At 47.7% G+C, this 12,684-nt stretch overlaps 1 protein-coding gene across 1 annotated transcript; it reads left to right on the top strand.

Annotated features, from left to right (window-relative positions):
- The first annotated feature begins 1,285 nt into the window (after nt 1–1,285).
- Nucleotides 1,286–11,576, top strand: LOC149276408 (actin-like protein 6B). Its single transcript, XM_089503688.1, has 14 exons — nt 1,286–1,310; nt 1,999–2,075; nt 5,287–5,449; nt 7,047–7,147; nt 7,405–7,502; nt 8,519–8,613; nt 8,857–8,963; nt 9,805–9,894; nt 10,114–10,175; nt 10,369–10,483; nt 10,688–10,768; nt 10,987–11,082; nt 11,297–11,383; nt 11,496–11,576. Exons 1-14 carry the CDS (start codon nt 1,286–1,288, stop codon nt 11,574–11,576), a joined length of 1,278 nt encoding a protein of 425 aa, XP_089359814.1.
- Nucleotides 11,577–12,684: the final 1,108 nt, after the last annotated feature.

The following is a 12,684-nucleotide window of genomic DNA, read 5'->3' as shown; positions in this document are numbered from 1 at the left end:
TGTGTATGATGTCATACATCCTTTAGTGTTGGTAAGTATACAGAACAACCTGTGCAACGGCCAACTCCCTCGGCCCCAAATGCAGTAAAACCTTAACAAGTCATTAGTCTCGTCTTAGATTCAGGAGCCGTATGTGTCTATCCCATGTATATTTAAATTCTCTTGCTGTATTAACCTTTACAACTAAGTTGGCTGTTCTGCTTATCTACCACTCTCGGCAAAGTAACCAGTATCTATCTTTAATTGTCGTTTAATGCACTTAGTGGCCAGCAGAGGGCAGTCACGTCTGTTATTGTCATGTAATGCACTTAGTGGCCAGCAGAGGGCAGTCATGTCTCTGTTATTGTCATGTAATGCACTTAGTGGCCAGCAGAGGGCGGTCATGTCTTTGTCTTGAAATGAATTCAGTGACCAGCAGAGGGCAGTCATGTCTTGTCGTGTAATGCATTTAGTGGCCAGCAGAGGGCAGGCATGTCTTTGTGTAATGCATTTAGCGGCCAGCAGAGGGCAGGCATGTCTTATTGTCGTGTTATGCATTTACTGACCAGCAGAGGGCAGGCATGTCTTATTGTCGTGTTATGCATTTACTGACCAGCAGAGGGCAGGCATGTCTTATTGTCGTGTTATGCATTTACTGACCAGCAGAGGGCAGGCATGTCTTCTTGTCGTGTTATGCATTTACTGACCAGCAGAGGACAGGCATGTCGTCTTGTCGTGTTATGCATTTACTGACCAGTAGAGGGCAGTATTGCCTTGTTTTGTAACCCAAGCTCCCATGTAAAGTGTTTCTGGGTTTTGTCTGATCAGCGCAACCGAACCAAAAACCAGAACCGCCCGGCGGGGGCAGAGTCAGGGGGGTATTATACAGAGCAGCAGGTGGGGAATGATTCCTTCTTTTGCTAACAGTCCAGAATCCCTGAGGGGTGCATCCATGGGGCTAAAGCCCCCCAATCAGACCCTAGACCGTTATCAATCAGACCCTCCTCTGATTCTACTGTATCCTCCCCGAGGTGTTCAATATAAATACTCGGGTATAGAGCCTCGGTCTCATTATACAGCGCGGGGGGAGGGGGGTTGGGTATAGGTACTCGATATCATTATACAGCGCAGGGGGGGTATAGGTACTGGCCCTTTAAGAAGTCTCCTCCGACACTAAATTCTCTTTAAGTCTGCAGCCTGTCTGAGGCATTAGCCAATCAGCAGAAAGTGCCGTGTGCATGCTGCGCTGTGATTGGCTGGCAGGGAGAGCCGTCTGTGTGACCAGATTCTCAGCTGCTCGGGAAGGATGAGTGGAGGGGTATATGGGGGAGGTAAATGGGCACCTGCCCCCCTGCATGCTGGCATCTGCCCCACTGCATGCTGGTTGCTTCCCTGTATTAGCCTGCATAGAGCTGTGTCAGTGCATCTACCTGCCCCGCTGTGTGTAATGCCCCACTGTGACATCCTTCTGTCTTCCCTTCTGTGAGTAATACCCTACTTTACCCTGCCCTGTTCTGTGTAATACCCCATTCTGCCCGTCCCATTGTCTGTAATACCCCATTCTACTGCCGTGTACGGCCATTACCTCACCCTGATGCACTCTGCCCTGGTGCTCAGTGGATCACCCTGTATCCAGCTGGGGTAATACTTTGAGGAGTTGCCCCATGTCTGTGGGGTTTATAGGAACACTGATAAAAGTCCATGATTGCGCGCTACGGCAAAACTATTTTCTCCCTGTGTTACGTTTTGCTGGCTGGGGGAAGCGTTTTTCTGCCGCATTCTTTAATTCTGAGTGGGAAGCTAGAGGAGCGCTGGAGGAAGTGATGTGTGCAGAGCAGAATGGCTTCCCCCTCCTGGTGAATGTTTTACAAGTATTTCACATTTGGTTCCTATCGTTCACCTTTCCTACCTCTACCGCATGCCCTCTCGTGGCAGCTCACAACCCCCTACTCTGTCTTCCACCTCCTCTGACCACCTTTTTTACTGATCCTCCGTCTCCCTCCTTGTCTTTCTCCTGAGATGAGGTCGGGGCTCTGGTCTTTGATATTGGTTCGTACTCCGTTCGAGCTGGTTATGCTGGCGAAGACTGTCCTAAGGTACCTGCTCTCCTTTTACCCCTATTCCCCCCCCATCCTCCTCCAACATCTCTCTGGTACCTGCCCCTTCTCGTGTCTCATCCCTTTGGTTCTACCCCTGATGATGTTCTCACCTCTTTCCCTCTCTTACGCCGCACTCGGGTTACACATCCGAGCCGCCAGCTACTCACCTGGGGAGCACACGGGCCGACTCAGGGCTCTGGGCAAAAAATGTAATAGTGGCCCCGTCCACCAACACCCAACTGTATTCATAAACCGTATTTCATGAAAGGACCTTGTGCTTTAACGTAGTCGTATTCGCGCGCACAGAACAGGCTGACATTACTGTTTTATCTCCCCTTTTTGTCCTTTTCTCTCCCCTTTCTCTTTTGCTCGAATTTCTCCCATTTCATTTTATCTCCACTCTTTTCTCTCCTATTTCTCTTTATCTCATCTCTCCCTTGTGTGCCCATTTTCCTTTCTCATTATCTCCAACTTTTCTCATTATCTCTCTCCTTTCTCATCTCTCCCTATTCTCTTTATCTGTCTTCTTTATCCTTTTCTCCTCTTTAGTTCTTTCTTCTTTCTCATTATTTCCCATCTCTCCTTTCTCACTATCTCTCCCCCTTCCCTCGCTTCATTGTCTTTCTCTTTATCTCTCCATTTTCTTACTATCTGCTCTATACTACCTCTCCCTTTTCTCCCCATCACATAGTAAATATAGTTGCATAAAATAAGGTTAAAAAGACCTAAATCCATAAAGTTGAACCCATCTACCCAAGCTTCCTATTCTTGATCCAATTCGAAGTAGCTTAATTAGGGGCAAATCGCAATCAGATTTCTCCTTGGATCAAGAAGCTCTAAAATATTAATTCTATTTATAGCCCTGTATGCCTTTCTAAAAATATAAAAAAAATATCCAGAACCCTTTTGAAGGCATTGGATAACCACCTCCCTTGGCAGTGGATTCCAGACCTTTACTGCCCTCACTGTAAAGAATCCCTTCCTTTGTCGTCTATGAAACCTGCGCTCTTCCCGTCTCAGAGGGCGACCTCTTGTTCTTTGTACATTTCTGTTAATGAACAGGTCACAGGTAAGGCATCTCTTACCTCTCTGAAGTCTCGTGGAGGGAGCGTGAGGTCTGTTCTTTCAGCGCGGTGCATTCAGCTTCAATGCTGCACACTGAGATTCTAATCCATCGCTCTCTTTATCTCCTTCACATACACATAACATACATTTTATATATATATATATATCACATACACACTGATTCACATATACACACCGTCACATACACATAACATACATTATATATATATATATATATATATATCACATACACACTGATTCACATATACACACCATCACATACACATAACATATATTATATATATCACATAACGCTAATTCACATATACACCGTCACATACACATAACACATTTTATATTATATATATATATATCACATACACACTGATTCACATATACACACCGTCACATACACATAAATACATTAGATATATATATATATATCACATACACACTGATTCACATATACACACCGTCACATACACATAACATACGTTTTATATATATATATATATCACATACACACTGATTCACATATACACACCGTCACATACACATAAATACATTTTATATATATATATCACATACACACTGATTCACATATACACACCGTCACATACACATAAATACATTAGATATATATATATATCACATACACACTGATTCACATATACACACCGTCACATACACATAAATACATTATATATTATATATATATATCACATACACACTGATTCACATATACACACCGTCACATACACATAACATACATTTTATATTATATATATATATCACATACACACTGATTCACATATACACACCGTCACATACACATAACATACATTTTATATATATATATATATATATCACATACACACTGATTCACATATACACACCGTCACATACACATAACATACATTAGATATATATATATATCACATACACACTGATTCACATATACACACCGTCACATACACATAAATACATTATATATTATATATATATATCACATACACACTGATTCACATATACACACCGTCACATACACATAACATACATTTTATATTATATATATATATCACATACACACTGATTCACATATACACACCGTCACATACACATAACATACATTATATATATATATATATATATATATCACATACACACTGATTCACATATACACACCATCACATACACATAACACATTTTATATTATATATATATATATCACATACACACTGATTCACATATACACACCGTCACATACACATAAATACATTAGATATATATATATATCACATACACACTGATTCACATATACACACCGTCACATACACATAACATACGTTTTATATATATATATATATCACATACACACTGATTCACATATACACACCGTCACATACACATAAATACATTTTATATATATATATCACATACACACTGATTCACATATACACACCGTCACATACACATAAATACATTAGATATATATATATATCACATACACACTGATTCACATATACACACCGTCACATACACATAAATACATTATATATTATATATATATATCACATACACACTGATTCACATATACACACCGTCACATACACATAACATACATTTTATATTATATATATCACATACACCCTGATTCACCAGACGTGACCCTCTATTACCAGACATGAACAGTATAAAACAATGAACAACCAGATATGTGCAATTTCAGAGAATCAACCCGTTTATTACTAGACAGGAGCAGTTTCAGGGAATTAACTCCTCTATTACCAGATATGAGCAGTTGCCCTGCAGAGAGAGGACTGGTAAAATATCTACCCAGCTAACACCTCTGTCGGAGCTCCGACAGCGTTTCAGTTGGGGAGGCAGGATATTTTTTTCCCAGAGTGGGCCCCCTGTTGCTTGTGGGCCCCCTGTTGCTGGTTTGCCCTGTGCATATGCCCCCTTCTTTTGGTATGTATAGCTGCTGCCGCTGTATTCATCTGCCCCCTCCTTATGCCCTCTCTGGCTTACCCTTTCTTCTCTGCCCCATTTCATCCTCCGCTGTCCTGTTGACCTCTGTGTTCCCTCTTCTTTTTTTTACCCGTTTATTCCTCACCTCTCTCTCCTCTCTGCCCCCTCTCAGGCCGACTTTCCCACCACCCTGGGCGTCCTGTCTCCTGATGACTCACTGTCCTCAGACCTGGATAAAGACCGCAAGCTGAACCGGGTCTACTACATCGATACAACGTGTCTGCATGTCCCGCGCCCGCACACCGAGGTCACGTCTCCCCTCAAGAATGGCATGAGTGAGACTCCCAACAATCTCAACCGAGCATCAACCATCCAGGGCCACCTCACATGAATGCCATGTGCACCGTACACCACCATTCCTTAACATAAGCTGGTGGCAGTATTTAATACTCTCCATACTTTACTCATCTGTGTTTGCTTCATACAAACACATTGCCACACGGGACCAGTTTGTGTACATGCTATGCCAGTCCATTTGCTGCCCTGTTCCATCATACTTGTACTGTACAAAATGTCGATGTGATGCCATCTTATTCTCTCCCATCCTTCATTAACCTGTGTCTGTTTGCCTCCTTCGTAGAAGGGCTCATCACCCACCAACGCTGATCCATTTAATGCCATCTGCCCCCACGTGCCCCATGCCCAGCTTATGAAGCCTTCGCCAACCTTATCCGAGTGCAGTCAGTTATGGGCGATAATGGAATTGCTCATAAAACCTTTTATTTGGGTGTGATAACCACCCTCCTGTTGTTATGGTGCTGTTTCGGCCATGACGGGGCATTCGTCCTCACCTCTGTCTCAGGGTTCCCAAAGGGATTTCTGCCCATACGTTTTAAGGAAGTATGATCAGAAATATGACGTCAGCGTAGAGCCTAAAATGCCTGACTGGCTGCCTAAAGAGACATGGGCGAGAGAAGGTGTAGACATGCGGGTTAGTTCCACAAAAGCTTTGAGTGTCTTCTCCAATGACTTGATCCCAGGTGGTCCCATCAAGCCAAGGCGATGAGGAACAGAGCCAAGGGGCTCACACTCTCTCAAGTTGACCAGGACTTTCAGGTTTGGGAATGCGTAGAAGTTCCAATTCCTGGACTTTGTGAAAGACGTTCCAACGTGGGTCTCATGACAAGTTGTAGATGAACTCGAGAGGATGAAGGAACATTCGGCTGGCTATAGTAGGGTATGAAGTCATCATCTGAACAGGAAATGCCTCTCCAATCTGCGTGGCCCTGGCCTACCTGGACTGTATTTTCATTGATCCTTTTTCTTCATGGGCTGTGGATGTGCTGTAAGTGGGCCACTATCTTTCCTCCGGTGGACCATAAAGCTGCTGCCGTTCTTCAGGAGGCAGTTCACTTAGCGCTGGCTTCAGGATTAGGTTCTGACCAGGGAAGAAACGTAAAGGATGAAGTCATCAAGGAGATGGTGTATGTGTCCAACCTGACGGCCGCCCTTCATCAAAGTGGAGAAGCCAAGCTCCCCGACATCTCTGTTTTACATGCTCATTGAGTCATCAGCTTTTCGTCAGGACAGTTACGCTCCCGGTGGCTCCACTCACCCACAGCACTGTGAGCTGAGCCCGGGGTTGGCTCTTGCTGGGCCACCAGCTGGTTCACCCATCTTTAGTCTATAAGGCGGCTTCAGTCCACCTGACGGCCATATGTTTAGCCATCTTATATGGACCCTCGGCCATCGTATGCCCTTTAATACATTGTCTGATTGTCTGTCCATCCGAGACTGGAGGAAAAACCCTCGCAGATCTTGGATATTGTCACTCCCCATCCTCATTGCTCATGCCTCATATCACGTGATCCGTCACCCATCACTGTATAAACCAAGCGCGTGGCTCCTGCCATCTTCTCTTCCTCTCTCTAGTTGAAGACTGGGACGCCTTCCAGGCCATCCTGGATCATACATTCAACAAACACCTGAAGTCAGACCCAGCTCTGCACCCGGTCCTAATGTCAGAGGCCCCCGTGAGTGTCACCCCGCAGGGGGAGGGGCAGACTCATAGTTCTCTGTGTCACCCTACAGGGGAGGGGCAGACTCCTAGGTCACCCCGCAGGGGGAGGGGCAGACTCATAGTTCTCTGTGTCACCCTACAGGGGAGGGGCAGACTCCTAGCTCCCTAGGTCACCCCGCAGGGGGAGGGGCAGACTCATAGTTCTCTGTGTCACCCTACAGGGGGAGGGGCAGGAAAGAATGGATTAATTGCTCTTTTTTTGTGTCCTAGTGGAACGCCAGGGCAAAGCGAGAGAAGTTGACAGAATTAATGTTTGAACATTACAACATTCCCGCCTTCTTCCTGTGTAAGACGGCCGTACTCACCGCGTATCCTTCCATCCAATTATTATTTATTGTTTTATATATAGCGCCATCATTTTCCACAGCGCTGTACAGTGTTAATATGAATTATACGCCTCACATCGCAGTGTGCAATATGATTGGTCGACATGCATTATGAGGAACAGGATGCAGAGGATGCGGCCTTCCCATGTCATCCCACACAGTAAATTATTGTGGATATATGGCCAAAAGTATTGGGACACCTGACCATTACAACAGGGACTTTGATGACATCACATTCTAATTACACAGATATTAATATGAAGTCATCCCCGCTTTGCAGATATAACGGTTCCGGGTTCTGGGAAGGCTTTTTGCCTGTTCATCCAGTAGAACGTTTGTGAGGTCAGGCGCTGATGTTGGGCGAGACTCGCAATCTCCGTTCCGCATCATTCCGAAGGTGTCAGATTGGGGTTGAGGTCGGGGCTCTGTGCGGTCGGTCAGCTTCTTCGGCCCAAACTCCTCCAACCGTGTCTTTATGGAGCTTGCTTTGGGCCACAGTCATGCCGGAATAGAAAGGGGTCTTCCCCAAACTGTTCCCATAAATCTAGAAGCAGGGCATTGTCCAAAAATCCCTGAAAAACAGACCGTTACCCCTTCCCCACCAAACGTTTCAGCCTGCATTATGCGTTACGGCAGGTAGGGCTCCAGGGCAGAGGGGGCATCCTACGGCGCGGCCACCCATCAAGTCACTGAGCTCCTCGGTACGACCCGCTCTGCCGATGTCTGTCTCCGGAGACGGCTGCCGACGGGCTGATTCTATACACCCGTCAGAAAAGAGTGCGAAACACCCGGGCTCCACCTACTTTTGGACATATAGTGTTTATTTATAACGGCTCCAAAGACAGAATACAGCTTTAACTGCTTCTTTTCTGACATATAAAACCACATCCCAATCTGTAGGGGCCCGGAAGGGGTTAATGTAGTCACACGGTCGGGCGTTGGCAGAGAAGGGGTTACGGGGCAGTTATTTCAGGTCAATTCCTTGACTCCAGCTCTAGTTTTGCCAATGGTCGCTCAACAGGTTTAGTACTAGACAGCGGGGCCACACACACCACTGCGCTCCCAGTGCATGATGGGTACGTTCTACAGCAAGGTCAGTGAACCCCGAATACCCCAAATTAGGGTGCATGTACCCCTCCTAATACACAGACACCGGGACACGGACCTCTCACCCCTCCTAATACACAGACACCGGGACACGGACTCCCTCCTAATACGCAGACACCGGGGCACACACCCCTCCTAATAGACAGACACCGGGACACGCGCCTCTCACCCCTCCTAATACACAGACCCCGGGACACGCACCGTGATGCCCTGATGTGTTGTGTTTCAGGTATTGTGAAGTCCCCCCTGGCTGGAGATTTCATTACTATGCAGTGCAGGGAGTTATTCCAGGAGATGGGGGTGGAAATAATCCCTCCGTATATGATCGCTTCAAAGGTAAGGAGCAAGTGTCTATCGGGTGTCGGCGTCTCTCCTTCACAGGAACACACGTTACCTGAGTAGGGGCAGAGACAGAGACCCTTCCATCCCCACCTTCAGGAGTACTCCTACTGCCCTCTCCACACCTCCGTTTACCCCCCTCCTACTGTCTCCAGTTGAACCCACCCATAGTCGCTCCACCCCATCTGGCCACACCTGTCCATACACTCCCCACCTACCCTTGGACCCATTCATACTCTCCCCACCACCCCTTGGACCCGTCCATAATTTCCCCACCACCACTTGGACCCGTCCATACTCTCCCACCACCCCTTGGACCCGTCCATACTCTCCCCACCACCACTTGGACCCGTCCATACTCTCCCACCACCCCTTGGACTCGTCCATACTCTCCCCACCACCCCTTGGACCCGTCCATACTCTCTCCACCACCCCTTGGACCGGTCCATACTCTCCCCACCACCCCTTGGACCCGTCCATACTCTCCCCACCACCCCTTGGACCCGTCCATACTCTCCCACCACCCCTTGGACCCTTCAATATTCTTCCTACCACCCCTTGGACCCGTTGATACTGTGCTAACCTCCCCTGGCCACAGCCAGCCTCTCCCTGCCCAGCAGTCGCCACCACCCCAGCCGCTCCTCTCTCTCTCCACTCACCCTCCACACGTAGACACTGTTCCTGGCCCTTCATAAACCAACTTTGCCCTCCCCCTGACCTCCCTTGGTGCTCCCATCCAGCCTTATCCCTTTTTGTGGTGTCCTCCACGGCCTCTCCCCTTTCCACCAATTAATCTCCTTCCTGACCCCTCTTTGTTTCTTTCTTTCTGTCTCTTCAGGAGCCGGTCCGGGAGGGATCTCCACCGAATTGGAGACGAAAAGAGAAATTACCGGCTGTTACTAAATCGTGGCAGAATTATATGTGTAACGTGAGTGTCCGGGGGGCTCGGCCCTCCGCTTCCCCGCGGCCCTTGTGGCCCTTGTGGCCTCCAAACCCTCGGTCACCTCTACAGATGAGCTGTACGGCTCCCGTCCTCACTCCGTTTCTTCCCGGCTGAATTCCCACGTGGTGCCTGGATGTTACCCCCCCCTGCTTTATTGCCCCTCATGCCCCTTTTTCACACAGTTGTCCTCTCTCTGCCCTCCAGGAGGTTATACAGGATTTCCAGGCCTCCGTTCTGCAGGTGTCAGACTCTCCCTATGATGAACAGTGAGTACACCCCAAAACGGGGCATGTGCGATTTACACCCCAAAACAGGGCATGTGCAATTTACACCCCAAAACGAGGCATGTGCGATTTACACCCCAGGAGCTTACAATCTAACTGTGCATGTTACTGCCCTCCTCATGTGCGGTTTATTCACCGTGCTCTCTGTGTGACAGATACCCTGTCCTCACCCTAGGGTGGCCGCCCAGATGCCAACTGTTCACTATGAGATGCCCAACGGGTATAACACGGACTACGGGGCAGAGAGGCTGCGGATCCCTGAGGGGCTGTTTGATCCGTCCAATGTAAAGGTGACAGGAGCACCGGACCTGCAGGACTGGCGGCCCGCGACACCTCCGGGGAAGCTTTCTGTGCTCCGTGTGGGCATTGACGGGACTCGGGGGTGCTGTGTGACCCATGTACCTGGTGACTGCACCGCAGGGGGCGACACATGATTGCGTTCCACCCCGTTTGTCAGGGATTACACTCAGTAAAGTGTCGCTGCTCTCTTTCAGGGCCTCTCTGGTAACACGATGCTCGGCGTAGGCCATGTTGTCACCAGCAGTATTGGAATGTGCGATATAGACATCCGGCCCGTGAGTATCTTCACTACCTACAGAATCTGCCCCCAAAGTATGGTGGAGAGTCTCGGGGGGCTGGGGGGGGGGCAGGGAGTAGTAGTGCGGGGGGGCAGGGAGCAGTAGTGCGGAGAGGGAGTCTCGGGGGGCAGGGAGTAGTAGTGCGGGGCACGGGGCAGTAACATTTTCCTTTTTTGTTGTGTCGAATGTTTGGGGTCTCCTTTGTGTCTCCGCAGGGGTTGTATGGCAGTGTCATTGTCACAGGGGGCAATACGCTACTGCAGGGGTTTAACGACAGGCTGAACAGGGAGCTGTCCCAGAAAACCCCCCCGGTGAGTGCCATCCGGCCGTTCCACCGCGAGGCACCGTGATGAGTGTTACCGCCGAGTGATTAGAGACATTCTCTGAGTGTGGGTCTCTCGTCTCCTGTCTCACCCCTAGGCCTCTATCTCCCCGCCAGCCCCCTTACCTAACCCCTCCTCACACTTGGCAGACCTTTTTGCCCCTGCTTGTCTCAGTTACCCCTGCTTTCTCATTACTTCCCAGAGCATGCGCCTGAAGCTCATAGCAAGCAACAGCTCCATAGAACGTCGCTTCAGCTCCTGGATTGGAGGCTCCATCCTGGCCTCGCTGGTATGTATGACCACAGCAGGCCGAGGAAGCTGCCCCGGGATGGGGCGTATATTGGTTACCTAACAGATGGCAGATGTGTGTGTCTGAGAAATAATCCATTTTTGTTTTTTAGGGGACATTCCAGCAGATGTGGATCTCGAAACAAGAATATGAGGAGGGAGGGAAGCAGTGCGTGGAGCGCAAATGCCCCTAATACCCCTTTATCCCCTTACTGACCACAAAGCACATATTACTTACCTCCCTAATACTCATCATGGAAAATAATTATAGCCCATATCATCCTGTACTGACTGAGGCCCCTTAACAGCCACTACTGCCCCGCCATACTGACCAAGACTACGTACTGTAACAGCCTCTACTGCCCCTTCCGTACTCACCGACACTACATAACAGCCTCTACTGCCCCTTCCCTACTCACCGACACTACATAACAGCCTCTACTGCCCCTTCCCTACTCACCGACACTACATAACAGCCTCTACTGCCCCTTCCGTACTCACCGACACCACATAACAGCCTCTACTGCCCCTTCCTTACTCACCGACACTACATAACAGCCTCCTCTGCCCCTTCCTTACTCACCGACACTACATAACAGCCTCCTCTGCCCCTTCCCTACTCACCGACACTACATAACAGCCTCTATACTCTAGTCCTATTAACTCCCCCTAACACAATTATGACATATATCATTGGATGTAATCCTGTCTGACAGGGAGCCAAAAGACTGCTGTTCATTAGAAGTGGTACCAATATTTAAAAAAAGGGATCAAACTGCCAGGCAGGGAACTACAGACCTGTGAGTCTGACATCAGTGATTGGGAAATTATTTAAAAGGTTGTTAAGGGATAATATTCAGGAATACATTTCATCTGATGAAAGATAATTATCCAATAAACGAGTAAGCATGTTTTTATGAAGTACTGATCGTGTCAGACTGACTTAATGGCATTCTACGACGAGGTGAGAGAAATATAGCCCAGGGTCTGTCCGGGATTCTGCTAAAGCATTCGATACGATTCCTTGTAAAATACAGGATATAACGGGTTATAAGGATGGGATTAGTTATACGGCCGGAGAGTATATAATATATAATATGAGGAATATACAGGATATAACGGGTTATAAGGATGGGATTAGTTATACGGCCGGAGAGTATATAATATATAATATGAGGAATATACAGGATATAACGGGTTATAAGGACGGGATTAGTTACACGGCCGGAGAGTATATAATATATAATATGAGGAATATACAGGATATAACGGGTTATAAGGACGGGATTAGTTATACGGCCG

This window comes from Sceloporus occidentalis, unplaced genomic scaffold, assembly GCF_023333645.1.
Source record: "Sceloporus occidentalis isolate IW3139 unplaced genomic scaffold, rSceOcc1.0.p SCAF_242, whole genome shotgun sequence".
Classification (NCBI taxonomy): domain Eukaryota; kingdom Metazoa; phylum Chordata; class Lepidosauria; order Squamata; family Phrynosomatidae; genus Sceloporus; species Sceloporus occidentalis.
The sequence above is the reverse complement of the archived record's forward strand: the minus strand, read 5'-3'. Positions and strand labels throughout refer to the sequence as shown.

What these genes read in the sequence shown, in the direction of transcription:
- LOC149276408 (XM_089503688.1), top strand. Translation starts at nt 1,286, where the DNA reads ATGAGTGGAGGGGTATATGGGGGAG. An exon ending in TCCCCTCAAGAATGGCATGA is followed by an intron (nt 5,450 to 7,046) that starts GTGAGACTCCCA and finishes TCCTCTCTCTAG; the next exon opens with TTGAAGACTGGGACGCCTTC. An exon ending in GACTCTCCCTATGATGAACA is followed by an intron (nt 10,176 to 10,368) that starts GTGAGTACACCC and finishes TCCTCACCCTAG; the next exon opens with GGTGGCCGCCCAGATGCCAA.